Below are 18,494 nucleotides of genomic sequence, written 5' to 3'. Positions count from 1 at the left end.
AAAATTTGCTAAGTTTCAGTGTTACGACGATCAAACAAGACAAACGGGTTGATTTATTTGTAAAACGTATTTATTTATTTGTCCACGGAGATTCTCGGTAATCCAGTTCATGCTTATTTATTCATTTGTAAACAAATGTATTCATTTGTAAAATGTATTTGTTTATTTGCAAAATTTATGTGTTTGTGGAATTTACTTCTATGTAAAATGTATCGATGAAATTGGTGAAATTTTATTTATTTGTTGTGCTTGTTTGTAAAACGGATTGATCGGTTTACTTTCAAAATTTAACCATTGGTAAAATTTGTGTATTTAGCGGCGAAATGTATGTTTTATTTACGAAATGTATTTGCGACATTGATTGATTCGTAAAATGTATTTATTTATTTGCAAAAGGTTATTTATTCATAAAATGTATGTTTGTGACATTTGCAACATTTATTGATTTGTAAAATTGATTTATTTGCAAAATGTATTGATTCGTTCCTAAAAGTTATGTGTTTATTTGTGAAATTAATTTGCAATATTTATTGATTCGTAAAATTGATTTATTTGCAAAATGTATTGATTCGTTCCTAAAAGTTATGTGTTTATTTGTGAAATTCATTTGCAATATTTATTGATTCATAAAAAGGGTTTATTTATTTGCAAAATGTATTCATAAAAGTTGTGTTTATTTATTTGTGAAAATTTATTTATTTATTTATTTATTTGTTGATTGGCTGACATAAAGGCAAGCGCCGAGCTGCAAAACCCCGGGGATGTCAAGAAAGGGAAGAGTTTTTTTTTTGCAAAGGACGGCAAAACATCTGCAAAAGCATCAGCATCAGAACCAGGAAGCGAGAGAGGCCGGAGAACTACAACTCCCAGCAACCCTCGCGAGTCGTGCCTGGGCTCTCCCGGGATTCCTGTCTTGCCCGGCGAGGCTCGGAGACCGCTGGGACTTGTAGTCCGCGTCACGGAGTCATGGAGCCGGTGACCGCCGGTGGCTCTTTCCTGGGCGAGATCGGTGAGTCCGGAAAGCCTTTGCAAGCCGGTATTATGGGGAGGGGGCCCGGCAGGTTGGAGAAAAAGGAAGGGGAGTCTTGCTTCCCGCAGGAATCGCCGCCGGGTGTTAAAACGCAGCCTTTTCATGCTGCTAGACCTCAGTGGGGCTCTCGATCTTCGGAAAGCCCAGCGCAGTGATGCAACTCGTTCTATTACCGTGCAAATTTAAAAAGGGGAGTGGGTGGGGGGGAGAAAAAACTAGAAACACCCCCCCACACACACACACACACTCTGCTCTTGACCTGGCATTCAAGCTGCATTTACACAACCTGGTTATTAACTAACCCTTTTAAGGGGTCGCAGGAGGGTGGGTTGCGATGCATAGATCACCAGCTGGGCTGGGTTTTAACTCCAAGCCCCCCACCCTAAAGCAGACCCCCCCTCCCAGCAAACGAAAGTTTAGCGTGTCGTGTGAATGCGTCTCGTGTGTGACGCGTGTCGCGCGGAGCCCCTGTTTACCCGCTCCTGTCTTGGAAAAGGGTTTCGGGTTGCGGTTCTTGGAAAGCAAAAATACCCCCGGTCATCTGAGCCAAGAAATGCGGCTCCAGCCAGGGGAAGACCCCACCTCACCCCCCCCCCGGCCGGCTTGGCAAGGACCCTCGCCCGGGAATCCGGAGGGTGGGTGGGGGGCTTCAGTTGCAAACCTTGCAAACTTGGGTTGATCCCAAATCGATCCGGGGTATAAAATAAAATAAAAAATAATAATAATTAAAAAAAATAAAATTAAAATAAAATAAAATAAAATATTAATGAAATGAAATGAAATGAAATAGACGGTTTTAGGTTACTTGGAGTCAATGGGAGTGATTGACAGCAAGACTTTTTTTTTGGCCCGGGATGGATGGGTGGGATTTTTTTTTGGCGCAGGGATGGGAAATGCGCGGAGCGGGTGACTCTGTTTGGAGGGTCTTCGCAAAGGAGGGAGAGGGGAGCCGGTTTGGGTATGCCTGAAAATCTTGCCCAAAGCTTCCCGCAATTGAGGGGGGAAAAAACCGATTTATTGTGATGACTGTTGTAAATGTTTGGGTGAATTCATGTAAAGCAGGTAGCACGGATGATGTTCCCTAGTTGGGTCATGAAACGTCTGCAAGAAATAACCAAGCTCAGAGAGTATCAGGGCCCCTCTCTCCTCCTCCTCTCCGCAAACCGCACTCACTTCTACCGCTACCACTGATGATGTTCCCTAGTTGGGTCATGAAATGTTTGTAGGAAAGCCACCAGGCTCAGAGAGCACCAAGGACCCCCACAGCCCTTCCTTCCTTCCTTCCTTCCTTCCTTCCTTCCTTCCTTCCCTCCCTCCCTCCCTCCCTCCCTCCCTCCTCTCCACAAACCCAACTCCCTTGTAGCACTGATAATGTTACCTAGTTGGGTCATGAAACGTCTGCAAGAAAACAACCAAACTCAGAAACGTCTGCAAGAAAACCACCAGGCTCAGAGAGCACTAAGGATCCCACAATTCTTCTTCTTCTTCTTCTTCTTCTTCTTCTTCTTCTTCTTCTTCTTCTTCTTCTTCTTCTTCTTCTTCTTCTTCTTCTTCTTCTTCTTCTTCTTCTTCCTCTTCCTCTTCCTCTTCCTCTTCCTCTTCCTCTTCCTCTCCTCCTCCTCCTCCTCCTCTTCCTCCTCCTCCTCTCCACAAATCGCTTCCTTCCTTGCACTGATAATGTTACCTAGTTGGGTCATGAAACATCTGCAAGAAAACCACCAGGCTCAGAGAGCACTAAGGATCCCACAATTCTCCTTCTCCTTCTCCTTCTCCTTCTCCTTCTCCTTCTCCTTCTCCTTCTCCTTCTCCTCCTCCTCCTCCTCCTCCTCCTCCTCTCCACAAATCGCTTCCTTCCTAGCACAGATGAGGTTACCTAGTTGGGTCATGAAATGTCTGCAAGAAATAACCAAGCTCAGTGAGCATCAAGGACCCTTCCCCTCCGTCCTCCTCCTCTCCCCCTCCCCTCTACAAACCCCCCTCCCTTCTAGCAACGTTGATGTTCCCTAGTTTGTAATGAAACGTCTGCAAGAAAACAGCCAAGCTCAGAGAGCAATAAGGACCCCACCGTCCTCTTCCTCCTCCCCTTTTCCTTCTCCGCTCCACAAACCCTACTCCCTTCTAGCACTGATGATGTAACCTAGCTGGGTCATGAAACGTCTGCAAGAAAACCACCAGGCTCAGAGAGCACCCAGCACCCCTCATTTCAACCCTGAGCTACAAATCTTCTCCTTTATTGGTAATGACAGTTTTAAACACGCATTCCTCCCCCCCCTCCCTCCACCTCCATCTTCCTGTAGCGTTTTGGGCAGAGAGGACCCCGGTTCACGAAGCTGCCCGAGGCGGGGAAATCCATCAGCTCCAAGAACTGATCAAGAACGGTGCCTGTGTCAACTTGGTCACCTACGACTCCATCACCCCCCTGCACGAAGCAAGTTTGCGTGGGCAGACGCGGTGTGTGGAGATCCTGCTGGACGCGGGAGCCCAGGTGCGGGGGTGGGGGGGGGTAGGGGGGTGCCAGGTTGGGGGACTAAAACATCTGGAGAAAGAATGCCAGGAAGCGTTTATTTCACACCAAGTTTCCTGGGGTTTCAGTTGCAGATTTCAGGTTGGTCCCTGACAGCCAGGTAGCTTTTGTAGATGGGATCCAGGGTCCCTTCCTATTCTAGGCCTCAAGGAGTCTGTGAGATAGATACAGAGGGAGGGAGGGAGGGAGGGAGGAAGGGGAGAAGGAGGGGATGGAGGGGGGAAGGAAAGAAGGAAGGTAGGAAGGAGGCTGAGGGAGGGAAAAGGAAGGAGGGAGGCTGAAGGAGGAAGGAGGGGAGGGAGGGAGGAAGGAAGGAGAAAGGAAGAGGAAGGAAGGAAGGAAAAGAAGGAAGGAGAAAGAGGAAGGAAGGAAGGAAGGAGAAAGGAAAGAAGGAAAAGGAAGGAAGGAGAAAGGAAGGAGGCTGAGGGAGGAAGGGGGAGGGAGGGGGGAAGGAAAGAAGGAAGGAAGGGAGGAAGGGAGGAAGGAGGCTGAAGGAGGAAGGAAGCTGAGGAAGGAAGGAAGGCTGAGGGAGGAAGAAGGAGAAAGGAAGGAAGGAAAAGAAAGAAGGAAGGAGGAAGGAAGGAGAGGAAGAAAAGAAGGAGAAAGGAACAAAGGAGGCTGAGGGAGGAAGGAGGGGAGGAGGGGGGAAGGAAAGAAGGGAGGGAAGGGGGGAGGAGGCTGAAGGAGGAAGGAAGCTGAGGAAGGAAGGCTGAGGGAGGAAGGAGGGGAGGGAGGGGGAAGGAAAGAAGGGAAGGAGGAAGGAGGCTGAAAGGAAAGAAGCTGAGGGAGGAAGGAGGGGAAGGAGGAAGAAGGAGAAAGGAAAAGAAGGAAGGAAGGAGAAAGAGGAAGGAAGGAAGGAGAAGGGAAGGAAGGAGGCTGAGGGAGGGAGGGGGAAAGGAAAGAAGGAAGGTAGGTAGGAAGGAGGCTTTGCTTGTCAGAAGGTCACAAAAGGGGGATCACCTGACCCCAGGATAATGCACCCGTCATAAATGCGAGTCAGTTTCCAAGCATCTGCATTTTGATCTGCAGGTGATCGTCGGGGGTGGGGGAAGGCTGCAACGGTTATAACCCTGAAAAACGGTCCTAAGTCACATTTTTCAGTGCCCTTGTGACTTTGAACAGTCACGAAGCGAACTGTCGTAAGTCGAGGACTGCCTGTAAAATGGGGGCAAACCTCACTTAACAACTCTTGTCGGTTAGCAATGGAAATTTTAGGCTCCGTTGCAGACGTAAGTCGAGGACTACCTGTACAAGGTGCAATTTTTTTTTTTTTAAGAAAAATGACTAAATCGTAGAGAGGGGAACCAACACAGACCCCCGGTTGAGGGTTCGGTCGCTTTCTGCCACAGGTAGACGCCAGAAACATCGACGGGAGCACCCCGCTGTGCGACGCTTGCGCCTCGGGGAGCATTGAGTGCGTGAAAGTCCTCCTCTCGCACGGGGCCAAGGTCAACCCGCCATTGTACATCGCGTCGCCTCTCCACGAAGCCTGCTTAAACGGTAAGGTACAGGGCTGGGATTCAGCCGGTTCGGATAAATGATGGACAAATGATTGTGTCTGTAAATGTGTTAATGAGAAATAAAAAGAAAAACTTTTTTTGAAAAAAATAAAAATAAAAATGATTGATCCTTGACCTGTCTCTGTTTCTAAGGCAGCGCCGAGTGTGTCCGTCTGCTGATCGAGGTCGGGGCGAACCTGGAGGCCCATGACTGCCATTTTGGGACGCCGTTGCACGTGGCGTGCGCGGGAGAACACCTCGATTGCGCGAAGCTATTGCTCAATGCAGGTGAGCAGCTGCAAGGACACCGAGCAATGGTGGGGAGAAATGCTGGATTGAAAGCAGGAGATCCAACCTGTTCAGGTACCCCTTACCTGGGCTAGTCTCCAAACGCAACCTGTTTGTGGGGGGAGAGGTGTCAAAGCTTTATCCTGCCTTAGTCCAGGGGTGAAATGCTCCCGGTTCGGACGATCCGGTAGCAATGGCGGCTGCGCAATCATCAGAAGCTGGTTTTTTAACTTTTAAAAGCATTTTTTTCTGCAACCTCTTAGCTGAAAAAATGCTTTTAAAAGTAAAAAAAAAAAAAAGCCTCTGATGATCGAGCGGCTCAGCTGGGATCGTCAGAGGCTTTTCAAAGCATTTTTTCCTGCAATCTCTTAGCTGAAAAAATGCTTTTAAAAGTTTTAAAAAAAGCCTCTGATGATCGAGCGGCTCAGCTGGGATCGTCAGAGGCTTTTCAAATAATTTTTTTTCTGCAAACCCTTCGGCTGAAGAGGTTGTAGGGAAAAAAAATGCCTTTAAAAGCCTCTGACGATCCCAGCTGACTTGCCTGATCGTCAGAGGCTTCTAAAAGCATTTTTTTCTGCAACCTCTTAAGGTTGTAGAAAAAAATGCTTTTAAAAGTATATAAAAAAAAAAGTTGGCCACGCCCACCCAGTCACATTACCCCACCACCATCAAGCCACGCCCACAGAACCGGTAGTAACAAATTTTAGATTTCACCCCTGCCTTAGTCTAATGAGCAATTAGTCTAATCAGCAAACCTTGCCTTAATTTTTTTTTTTTTTTAAATTTGATTTATATGCCGCCCTTCTCCGGAGACTCAGGGCGGCTTACAATGCATTAAGCAAATTCAAGTGGTCCTCAACTTACGACTGCAACACAGACTGTAAAACTTGTCCTTAAGCGGTGCGGTCGTTAAGTGAGGCATCTCGTGACTGTACCCGATTTTACAACCTATTTTAGCCGAGGTCATTAAGTGAGACACTACACGGCCACGACTTGGGCCTGAATTGCTGGTATTATCCACATGGAGTCTGCTTTTAATAACTTTTACCGGTAACAATCCCTAAACGAATGGTTGTAAGATGAGGACGACCCGTAGAGCTTCAAAATACAGGTAGCCCTCGACTTAACAACCACGACTGACCCCAAAATTTCTGTTGTTAAGCGAGATATTTGTTAAGTGAGTTTTGCCCCATTTATGACCTTCCTTGCCACCGTCGTTAAGTGAATCACCGCAGCTGATAAAGTTAGCAACACGATTGTGAAGTGAACCTGGCTTCCCCGTTGACTAAGGTCGCAAAAGGGGAATCACGTGACCTCAGGGACACCGCAACCGTCATAAATATGAGTCAGTTGTCAAGCTTCCGAATGGAAGCCTGAGAATGCTGTAATGGTCGTAAGTATGAAAAACGGTCCTACGTCACTGGTTTTTTTCCCCGTGCCGTTGCAACTTCGAACGGTCGCTAAACAAACCGTCGTAAGTCGAGGACTTGTCCGGAATGAATTTCTGACCTGATCTTCCCATCCCGACCTCCAGGAGCCAACGTGAACGCAGCCAAACTTCACGAGACGGCCCTCCATCACGCCGCCAAAGTGCGAAACGCCGATCTGGCGGAGATGCTGATCGAATTCGGAGGCAACGTTTACGCTCGGGACAACCGAGGCAAAAAACCTTCTGATTACAGCCAGAGGAACAGCTTAACAGCAAAATGCTTTGCCTATTATGAACGTGAGTAAAAAAATTGGTCTTTCTTTCGTCTGTCTCAGACAGGTGTGTGTTAGGTCAAGTCAGGAATTAGTATCGTCGTTAAGCAAATTAAACACCCAGACAACATGACGTTTATTAAGCGAATAGAGTAGAATAGAATAGAATAGAATAGAATAGAATAGAATAGAATAGAATAGAATAGAATAGAATAGAAAATATGGAATGGAATAGAATAGAATGGAATGGAATAGAATAGAAAATATGGAATGGAATGGAAGAATAGAATAGAATAGAATAGAATAGAATAGAATAGAATAGAATAGAATAGAATAGAATAGAAAATATGGAATGGAATGGAATGGAATGGAATAGAATAGAAAATATGGAATGGAATGGAAGAATAGAATAGAATAGAATAGAATAGAATAGAATAGAATAGAATAGAATAGAATAGAATAGAAAATATGGAATGGAATAGAATAGAATGGAATGGAATAGAATAGAAAATATGGAATGGAATGGAATGGAAGAATAGAATAGAATAGAATAGAGTAGAGTAGAATAGAATAGAATAGAATAGAATAGAATAGAATAGAATAGAATAGAATAGAATAGAAAATATGGAATGGAATAGAATAGAATGGAATGGAATAGAATAGAAAATATGGAATGGAATGGAAGAATAGAATAGAATAGAATAGAATAGAATAGAATAGAATAGAATAGAATAGAATAGAAAATATGGAATGGAATGGAATGGAAGAATAGAATAGAATAGAATAGAATAGAATAGAATAGAATAGAAAATATGGAATGGAAGAATAGAATAGAATAGAATAGAATAGAATAGAATAGAATAGAATAGAATAGAAAATATGGAATGGAATAGAATAGAATGGAATGGAATAGAATAGAAAATATGGAATGGAATGGAAGAATAGAATAGAATAGAATAGAATAGAATAGAATAGAATAGAATAGAATAGAATAGAATAGAATAGAATAGAATAGAAAATATGGAATGGAATAGAATAGAATGGAATGGAATAGAATAGAAAATATGGAATGGAATGGAAGAATAGAATAGAATAGAATAGAATAGAATAGAATAGAATAGAATAGAATAGAAAATATGGAATGGAATGGAAGAATAGAATAGAATAGAATAGAATAGAATAGAATAGAATAGAATAGAAAATATGGAATGGAAGAATAGAATAGAATAGAATAGAATAGAATAGAATAGAATAGAATAGAATAGAATAGAATAGAATAGAATAGAATAGGATAGAAAATATGGAATGGAATAGAATGGAATGGAATGGAATGGAATGGAATGGAATGGAACATTAGAATAGAATAGAAAATAGAATAGAAAATATGGAATGGAATAGAATGGAATGGAATAGAATAGAATAGAATAGAAAATATGGAATGGAATAGAATAGAATGGAATGGAATAGAATAGAAAATATGGAATGGAATGGAAGAATAGAATAGAATAGAATAGAGTAGAGTAGAATAGAATAGAATAGAATAGAATAGAATAGAATAGAATAGAATAGAATAGAAAATATGGAATGGAATAGAATAGAATGGAATGGAATAGAATAGAAAATATGGAATGGAATGGAAGAATAGAATAGAATAGAATAGAATAGAATAGAATAGAATAGAATAGAAAATATGGAATGGAATGGAAGAATAGAATAGAATAGAATAGAATAGAATAGAATAGAATAGAATAGAATAGAATAGAATAGAAAATATGGAATGGAAGAATAGAATAGAATAGAATAGAATAGAATAGAATAGAATAGAATAGAATAGAATAGAATAGAATAGAATAGAATAGAATAGGATAGAAAATATGGAATGGAATAGAATGGAATGGAATGGAATGGAATGGAATGGAATGGAATGGAATGGAACATTAGAATAGAATAGAAAATAGAATAGAAAATATGGAATGGAATAGAATGGAATGGAATAGAATAGAATGGAATGGAATGGAACAATAGAATAGAATAGAATAGAATAGAATAGAATAGAATAGAATAGAATAGAATAGAATATAGAAAATTAATGGAATGGAACAATAGAATAGAATAGAATAGAATAGAATAGAATAGAATAGAATAGAATAGAATAGAATAGAATAGAATAGAATAGAAAATATGGAATGGAATGGAAGAATAGAATAGAATAGAATAGAATAGAATAGAATAGAATAGAATAGAATAGAAAATATGGAATGGAAGAATAGAATAGAATAGAATAGAATAGAATAGAATAGAATAGAATAGAATAGAATAGAATAGGATAGAAAATATGGAATGGAATAGAATGGAATGGAATGGAATGGAATGGAATGGAATGGAATGGAACATTAGAATAGAATAGAAAATAGAATAGAAAATATGGAATGGAATAGAATAGAATGGAATGGAATAGAATAGAATGGAATGGAATGGAACAATAGAATAGAATAGAATAGAATAGAATAGAATAGAATAGAATAGAATAGAATAGAATATAGAAAATTAATGGAATGGAATGGAATGGAACAATAGAATAGAATAGAATAGAATAGAATAGAATAGAATAGAATAGAATAGAATAGAATAGAATAGAATATAGAAAATTAATGGAATGGAATGGAATGGAACAATAGAATAGAATAGAATAGAATAGAATAGAATAGAATAGAATAGAATAGAATAGAATAGAATAGAATATAGAAAATTAATGGAATGGAATGGAATGGAATGGAAGAATAGAATAGAATAGAATAGAATAGAATAGAATAGAATAGAATAGAATAGAATATAGAAAATTAATGGAATGGAATGGAATGGAACAATAGAATAGAATAGAATAGAATAGAATAGAATAGAATAGAATAGAATAGAATAGAATAGAATAGAATAGAATAGAATAGAAAATATGGAATGGAATGGAAGAATAGAATAGAATAGAATAGAATAGAATAGAATAGAATAGAATAGAATAGAATAGAAAATATGGAATGGAAGAATAGAATAGAATAGAATAGAATAGAATAGAATAGAATAGAATAGAATAGAATAGAATAGAATAGAATAGAATAGAATAGGATAGAAAATATGGAATGGAATAGAATGGAATGGAATGGAATGGAATGGAATGGAATGGAACATTAGAATAGAATAGAAAATAGAATAGAAAATATGGAATGGAATAGAATGGAATGGAATAGAATAGAATGGAATGGAATGGAACAATAGAATAGAATAGAATAGAATAGAATAGAATAGAATAGAATAGAATAGAATAGAATAGAATAGAATAGAATATAGAAAATTAATGGAATGGAATGGAATGGAACAATAGAATAGAATAGAATAGAATAGAATAGAATAGAATAGAATAGAATAGAATAGAATAGAATAGAATATAGAAAATTAATGGAATGGAATGGAATGGAACAATAGAATAGAATAGAATAGAATAGAATAGAATAGAATAGAATAGAATAGAATAGAATAGAATAGAATATAGAAAATTAATGGAATGGAATGGAATGGAACAATAGAATAGAATAGAAGAGAAGAGAAGAGAAGAGAAGAGAAGAGAAGAGAAGAGAAGAGAAGAGAAGAGAAGAGAAGAGAATTCTTTATTGGCCAAGTGTGATTGGACACACAAGGAATTTGTCTTTGGTGCATGTGCTCTCAATGTACATAAAAGAAAAGATACGTTCGTCAAGAACCATAAGGTACAACACTTAATGATAGTCATAGGGAACAAATAAGCAAATCAGGAAACAATATCAATATAAATCGTAAGGATACCAGCAACAAGGTTACAGTCATGCAGTCATAAGTGGGAGGAGATGGGTGGTGGGAACGATGAGAAGATTAATATCAGAATAGAGCTGGAAGGGTTCTTGGAGGTCTTCTAGTCCAGCCCCCTCCTCAAGAAGGAGACCCTATACCATTTGAGACATGTGACTGTCAAGTCTCTTCTTAAAAAGCCTCCAGTGATGAAGCACCCACGACTTCCAGTGGCAAGCTGTTCCACTGGTTAATTGTCCTCACTGTCAGGAAGTTTCTCCTTAATTCCAGGTTGCTTCTCTCCTTGGTTAGTTTCCATCCGTTGCTTCTTTTCCTGCCTGTGGGTGCTTTGGAGAATAGGTGGACCCCCTCCTCTTCTTTGGGGCAGCCCCTCAAATACTGGAAGCCTGCTCTCATGTCCCCCCTAGTCCTCCCTTTCTCTAGATTAGCCAAACCCAAATCCTGCAACCATTCTGCAATCCTCCTCATTATTATGGGGTATTTTGGGAGTTAAAGCCCACATTTTTTTAATAAAGTTTTATTGACTTTTTATTAATTACATTTCTTAGTGCTTAATAAACATTCTGTTGGCTGGGTATTTAATTTTGCTTAACAATAGACATTTGCATTCTTAATTTCCACCCCTTTTTGCCAACCGCTGGTAAAATAAATTCCATGTTTGATAGTATTCTCTGTGTGTCTTCTTTCTGCTTAATTTTCAACATCAATTTATCCATTTCTGAACAGTTATCTTCTTAATTATCTCACGATGTTTCTTCCTTTTTCCAATGTTGGGCGAATATAATCCTCGCTGCTGTTACAGCGTGTCCGTAAGTCTTAAAGCAGCCAAGGTTGGACACCCGTGATTTAGCTAGTATATAATTGCAATTTATGTTTGTTTTATGTTTGTTTTATTAAATTTATATACCGCCCTACTCCCGAAGGACTCAGGGTGGTGAACAGGCACAGAATAAAATACATAAATACAAAAGTTAGAAACAATTACAACCAAATTAAATAATTTAGCCCAAGACAATTAAAAATCCCAATAATTTAAAACAAATTAAAATTTCAGTTTAAAAATTTAAAAGAAAGGGGAGAAAATTAAGCCAGGCCGGCTTGCTGGAATAGGAGTTTAATGTCATTTAATGTCATTTAACATACGAAGAACCGTTGCAGGAACTGGGCCTGGCTAGTCTAGAGAAGAGAAGGATCAGGGGAGACAGGATAGCCATCTTCCAATATTTGAGGGGCTGCCACAGAGAGGAGGAAGGGGGTCAAGCTATTTTCCAAGGCACCTGAAGGCCAGACAAGGAATAATGGATGGAAACTGATCAAGGAGAGATTCAACCTGGAAATGAGAGGAAATTTCCTGACAGGGAGAACAATTAACCAGTGGAACTGCTTGCCACCAGAAATTGTGAGAGCTTTATCACTGGAGGTGTTTATTAAGCCATAATAAACTTAATAAATATAGTTTAAGAAGAGACATCTCTAATGTCTTTTTCCGTTCTCCCAACCCACCAGGAAATCCACTGCGGCTATCTCAGCTTTGTCGTCTCAGCCTACGTCACGCTCTCGGACAAAAAGCTCTGGAGAAAATCCCCCACCTCCACATCCCCACGAAATTCATCGAATTCCTCTCTTACCGTCAATGAGTGGCCTCCAAGGACCCCAATCCCAGGACTTTCAGGTGCCCCCCCCAAATTTGGGGAATTTTGGGTGTGTCTCACCAAATCATCACTCTACAATGTTCAGCTTTTCTCAAGCGACCCTGGTTCGAAACCCATGTGACTTTTTTCCTCGATGGAATGTAAATAGAATTTTTAAGACTGCGGCTGGGAGAGAGTTACTGGGTGGTCTCCTTTCCAGCGTGGCTGCCGCAAAGAGAGCATTGGTGAAATGCTTTAGCGTCGCCTGGCAATGGCGTGATTGTTCACCTCCACGTTGGTGAATCTATTCCCACAGTTGTTCCATAATCACTGCAGTTATTATATGAGTAACATCGTTGTTAAATGAATCAGGCTTCCCCATTTGACTTTGCTTGTCAGAAGGTCTCAGAATAGGTTCACATGACCCCGGGACACTGCAACCGTCATAAATACGAGTCAGCGTCCAAATTTTGATCACGTGACTGTAGGGAAAGCTATAACGGTCGTAAGTGTGAAAAATAGACATAAGTCACTTTTTCAGTGCCATTGTAACTCAGAATGGGCACTAAACAAGTAATTGTAAGTCGCGGACTACCTGTTTTAACATCTGTAATTCACACATTTTAAAACCTGCTGGCTGGGGAATTCTGGGAGTTGAAGTCCACCCATTTTAAAGCATGCTAGCTGGGGAATTCTGGGACTTGAAGTCCACCTGTCTTAAAGCATGGTGCCTAGGGAATTCTGGGACTTGAAGTCCATCTGCCTTTAAAGCATGCTGGCTGGGGAATTCTGGGAGTTGAAATCCATATATCTTAAAGCATGCTGCCTGGTGAATTTTGGGAATTGAAATTCGTGCACCTACAATCTGCCAAGATTGAGAGTCATTGGTCCAGAGTCTTCTGGTGTATTTATGGGTGTTATGCATATGAAGCCATAATAAACTTAATAAATATAGTTTTAGGTATGAATGAGACTTTTCCAATCCACGTGTTGTTTCTTAAATCTATTTTTGACTTCAAACATGATGAATATTAGCATTCACGGACAGGTGGGGGAAATTATACAGGTAATTCTCGACTTACGACCACAACAGAGCCCAAAATTTCTATTGCCGAGCGGCACGGTTGTTAAGTGAGTTTTGCCCCATTTTACAACCTTCCTTGCCTCAGTTATTAAGTGAATCCCTGCCATTGTTAAGTTAGTAACACGGTTACAAAGTGAATCCCTCTTCCTCATTGACCTTGTTCGTCGCAAAAGGGGATCACACCACTGCCGGGACACGCCCCCATCATCGTAAATATGAGTCCGTGGCCAAGCAGCAGAATTCTGATCTCGTGACCGCAGGGAGGTTGCGACGCTCATGTGAAAAACGGTCATTAAGTCATTTTCCGTTGTAACGTCGTTAAGTAAGTCGGCGTTTGTTAAGCAAACTCTGCAGTTTTATGGATTCGTTTTGTTTCTCTGCCCAGCGCAACGTTGACGATCGCTTCGAGAGAGCAAAAACGTTTGCTGAACAGCTTAACGTTTGTTCAGCAAGACTTAAGCCCAGATGCTTGCAAATAACGCCCCGTGGCATGACACATGTTTACACTAGCACTGCAGATTTTGTGCATGCGTAAACAGTTTCCCTCGCCAACATATTTGAAGTATTGCTTCTCCTCTACATTTTGAAACCCAACCATCTTTGCTTAAGGCAGATTGCGGCATTATTTGGAACAATATGTTGTGGTTCGCCAGCAGCCTACGGAGCTGGCAACGGAGTCGGACAGTGAGGAGGCTGAGGAAGAACGTGGGCCAGTCCTGGGGGCTGGGGAAGGCCCAGAGGAGGACTCTGTATCGGAGGCAGAGATGGGGCCAGGGCCATCGGGGAGTGATGTGCGGACTCCGGAGCCTCCAGAGGCTGACAGCAGAGAGGCAGAGGAACAGGAGGAGCCTGTTCCTAGTGCGCGCATGAGAAGAGCTGCCAGAAGGCAGGAGCAGCTCAAGCAAAAAGGACGACTCAGGAGTAAGGCCTGGAGATGATTGGCTCCTCCCATAAGGCTTAAAAAGACCAGCAACGGCTCTTGGGCTCTTTGTCGGAAAACAACGTTGATCGTCTTGCTGCACTTATCTCTTGTCGGTGTCTTCTGCTTTTGAACTTTTGCCAAGAGAAGCCTTTGGCAGTTGGCCTAATTATACCCAGGTTGGTGATTAGACTGAAGAATTTGTGTTATGAACAGTTTGTTTTAATTTAGTTTGGACTATGCGGAGAATGAGTTAATTCTCAGCTGTTCTAATAAAGTCTGTTTGTTTTGGAACTGTTTGTATTTAATACTACCTACGTGGGCCTGGGTCACAACGCAGTAGACACTTCCAGGAGGAGGAACTGCACAGCCTTGGCGAATAAACCCCCGGCTTATTTTTAAACGCTCGCATTTTAATTTCAAAAAAGGAGAGGGATCATGTTACAGGTTGGCATGGAAAAGGAAGATGACGCCAACTGAAGAAATGTGGTAGACGAGTTCTCCAAACCATCAGCAAACATTTTTGGTGGATTGTTGTGAGCTGCTCAGAATTGTCGACAGAAAAGTTTAGTGCATTATTAGGGCTGGTTGCAGAAGTCAGCCAGATGTTCAGACCAGAGGTTGTGGGTGCTCCAGCACTGGAGGTTTTTAGGAAGAGACTGGACAGACACTTGTCAGGAATGGTATAGGATCCCCTGCTCGAGCAGGGGGTTGGACTAGAAGACCTCCAAGGTCCCTTCCGAGCGTTTGATTCTATGATTCTGAGATAGATAAAATACATGACAGACAAACGGTAGGTACTAGGTACTGTAAGTAGGTGGGTAGGTAGGTTAGTTGGAGGGAGGGAAGGAGGGAGAGAGGGAGGGAGGAAGGAAGGAGAGAGGAGGGGTGGATGGATGATGAATGGAATGAAAGAAGGGAAGGAGAAGGAGGGAGGAAGGAAGGAAGGAAGGAAGGAGAGAGAGAGGAAGGGGTGGATGGATGATGAATGGAATGAAGGAAGGAAAGGAAAAGGAGGGAGGGAGGAAGCAAGGAAAGAAGAATGGAGAGAGGAAGGAGGGGTGGATGGATGATGAATGGAATGAAGGAAGGAAAAGAAAAGGAGGGAGGAAGAAAGGAAGGAAGAAAGGAGAGAGAAGCAGGAAGGAGGGCTGGATGGATGATGAATGGAATGAAGGAAGGAAAGGAGAACGGGAGGGAAGGAGGAAGGAGGGGTGGATGGATGATGAATGGAATGAAGGAAGGGAGGAAAGAAGGAAGGAAGGAGAGAGGAAGGAGGGCTGGATGGATGATGAATGAAATGAGGGAAGGAAAGGAGAAAGAGGGAGGAAGGAAGGGAGAGGAAGGAGGGGTGGATGGATGATGAATGGAATGAAGGAAGGAAAGGAGGAAGAGGGAAGGAGGAAGGAAGGAAGGAGAGAGGAAGGGATGGATGATGATGAATGGAATGAAGGAAGGAAAGGAGAAAGAGGGAGGGAGGAAAGAAGAAGGAGGGGTGGATGAATGATGAATGGAATGAAGGAAGGAAAGGAGAAAGAGGGAGGGAGGAAAGAAGAAGGAGGGGTGGATGAATGATGAATGGAATGAAGGAAGGAAAGAAGGAGGGAGGGAGGGAGGGAGGAAGGAAGGAAGAGAGGAAGGAGGAGTGGATGGATGATGAATGGAATGAAGGAAGGAAAAGAGAAGGAGGGAGGAAGAAAGGAAGGAAGAAAGGAGAGAGGAAGCAGGAAGGAGGGCTGGCTGGCTGGATGATGAATGGAATGAAGGAAGGAAAGGAGAAAGAGGGAGGAAGGAAGGAAGGAAGGAAGGAAGGAAGGAAGGAGCAAGCAGCTTGTCTCCAAAACTTGTGGGTGCTCCCACCAACGCGAGTAATTTTGAAGGACAAGATCGAACAGCCACTTGTCTGAAAGGGTCTAGGGCAGGGGGTCTCCAATCTTGGCAACTGTAAGACTTGTGGACTTCAACTCCCAGAGTTCCTCAGCCAGCTTCAAGTCTTAAAAGTTGCAGAGGTTGGAGACCCCTGGTCTAGCTGGGAGGTTGGACCAGAAGACCTCCAAGTTCCCCCTTCCATCACTCTTATCCCGTTGTTCTGTTTTTAAAAGGAGGATAAAAGGGCAGCCAGCAGAGGGCAATCGTGCACCAAGTTGGGAAATTATAAATTGTTGGCGATTCCCTAATAAATCCAATGATGTCATCCCCCGAGAAGCCAAATTCCTTAGCTTAAAATGGGAAGCATCCTCCTGCCATCCATGTTCGTATCAAAAGAGGAAAACCCACAGCCCGACCAACCACATAGAATTGAGGACTGGGTGGATTGAGCAGAGCAAAATCCTACGACCATCTCGTGGGAACTCTGGCGTGCCGTTCGGGACCGGTTTTCTCCTCCAAACAACTGTCATAATAGCCACGTGATTCACAAAAATAGATATCCTATCATCTTGACGAATAAAATATTGGGTTTATTTTTATTTTTTTCCCCAAAAAAATTTTTATTATTAAAAAAGTACACGCAAACATACAGACAACAACAAAACATACAGAACAAATAAACAAAAAAAAAAATCAAACCTTTACATCTTCTTTTCAATTTGTCCCATCGGTAATCTGTATTTTTATTTATACCTTTTCTCTTTATCTTTTTTCTAACATATCTCTTATATCTATATTCCTAGTACATCATCAGAAAGAAAAAAAGATATGGAAATAAATGAGAAGATAAAAATTAAAGATAAGAAATTAAGTAGTAATTAAGGCAAATGGTAAACTAAATATGTGGATTAAGAGATTATGAAGAGATGATACTGGTTTATTTTTAAAATACGGGCAGTCCTCGACTTAATGGCCACAAGGGAGCCCAAAATGTCCTTTGCTAAGCGAGACACTTGTTGAGGGAGCTTTGCCCCGTTTTTATGACCTTCCTTCCTTGCCACCATCGTTCAATGAATCGCTGCAGTTGTTCAGGTGGTAACAAGGTCGTTAAGCGAAGCTAGCTTTCCCCCATTGATTCTGCTTGTCAGGATGTCGCAAAAGGGGATCGCGTGATACCCCCCCCCCGGGGGACAATCGCAACCGTCATAAATATGAGCCAATTGCCAAAAGTGTCTGAATTTGAATCACGTGACCGGGGGAGGTCGTTAAGTGTGAAAAGCGGTAATGAGTCCACTTTTTTTCAGTGCTGTTGTAACTTCAAATGGTCACTAAATGAATGGTCGTAAATCAAGGACTGCCTGTACTGTATATGTGTATATATGTCACTTTACTGATTGTTGTACACCGCCCAGAGTCGTGTGTTATCAGATGGGAAACCAGATCAATGTGATTAATAAATAAATATAACGCTAAGGGAGCCTTTCTCAACCTTAGCAAGAAGTGTGGACTTCAACTCCCAGAATTCCCCAGCCAGCCAGCCAGGAATTCTGGGAGTTGAAGTTCACCCATCTTCCAGTTGCCAAGAAAAACATTTGCATAAAATGATCTCAGTTCTTACAATTAGTCCTCGTCTCACAACCACAATTGAGCCCAAAAATTCTGTTACTAAGGGAGACATTTGTTAAGTGAGCGCTGTCCCGTTTTATGCCCTTTCTTGCCACAATTGTTAAGTGAGACACTGCGGTTGCTGCGTCGATAAGACGGTTGTTAAGTGAATCTGGCTTCCCGCTTGACTTTGTTTGTCGGAAGGTCTCAAAAGGCATGATCCCAGGATGCTGGGACCATCATAAATACGAATCAATTGCCCTGGGACGGTCATAAATATGAGCCAAATTGCCAAATGTCTGCATTTCGATCACGTGATCGCGTGGATGTGACAACGGTCGTAAGCGTGAAAACCTGTCATAAGCCTCTTTTTTCAAGGGTTACCTTTGAATGGTCACTAAACGAACTGTTGTAAGTCGAGGACTGTTGCTACTTACTCCAAGGCAAGATGGGCAGATAGACAGACGGACACACCCATGTACACTTGTCAATCAAAACGAGAAAGCC

At 41.8% G+C, this 18,494-nt stretch overlaps 1 protein-coding gene across 1 annotated transcript; it reads left to right on the top strand.

The window, feature by feature from the left end:
• The first annotated feature begins 671 nt into the window (after positions 1 to 671).
• ASB13 (ankyrin repeat and SOCS box containing 13) lies at positions 672 to 13,478 on the top strand. Its single transcript, XM_087874405.1, has 6 exons — positions 672 to 1,009; positions 3,328 to 3,515; positions 4,904 to 5,054; positions 5,207 to 5,341; positions 6,876 to 7,067; positions 12,386 to 13,478. Exons 1-6 carry the CDS (start codon positions 967 to 969, stop codon positions 12,514 to 12,516), a joined length of 840 nt encoding a protein of 279 aa, XP_087730531.1. The 5' UTR covers positions 672 to 966; the 3' UTR covers positions 12,517 to 13,478.
• Positions 13,479 to 18,494: the final 5,016 nt, after the last annotated feature.

This window comes from Pantherophis guttatus, chromosome 7 (genome assembly GCF_059756535.1).
Source record: "Pantherophis guttatus breed Tessera chromosome 7, ASM5975653v1, whole genome shotgun sequence".
Lineage (NCBI taxonomy): Eukaryota > Metazoa > Chordata > Lepidosauria > Squamata > Colubridae > Pantherophis > Pantherophis guttatus.
Note: the sequence above shows the minus strand (reverse complement) of the source record. Positions and strands in the feature narration are given on the sequence as shown.

Bases quoted from the DNA above. Each gene is read 5' to 3' on its own strand.
- ASB13 (XM_087874405.1), top strand. From the start codon at position 967: ATGGAGCCGGTGACCGCCGGTGGCTCTTTCCTGGGCGAGATCG. The intron at 5,055-5,206 runs GTAAGGTACAGG...TCTGTTTCTAAG, and splicing joins CCACGAAGCCTGCTTAAACG to GCAGCGCCGAGTGTGTCCGT. The intron at 7,068-12,385 runs GTGAGTAAAAAA...CCAACCCACCAG, and splicing joins ATGCTTTGCCTATTATGAAC to GAAATCCACTGCGGCTATCT.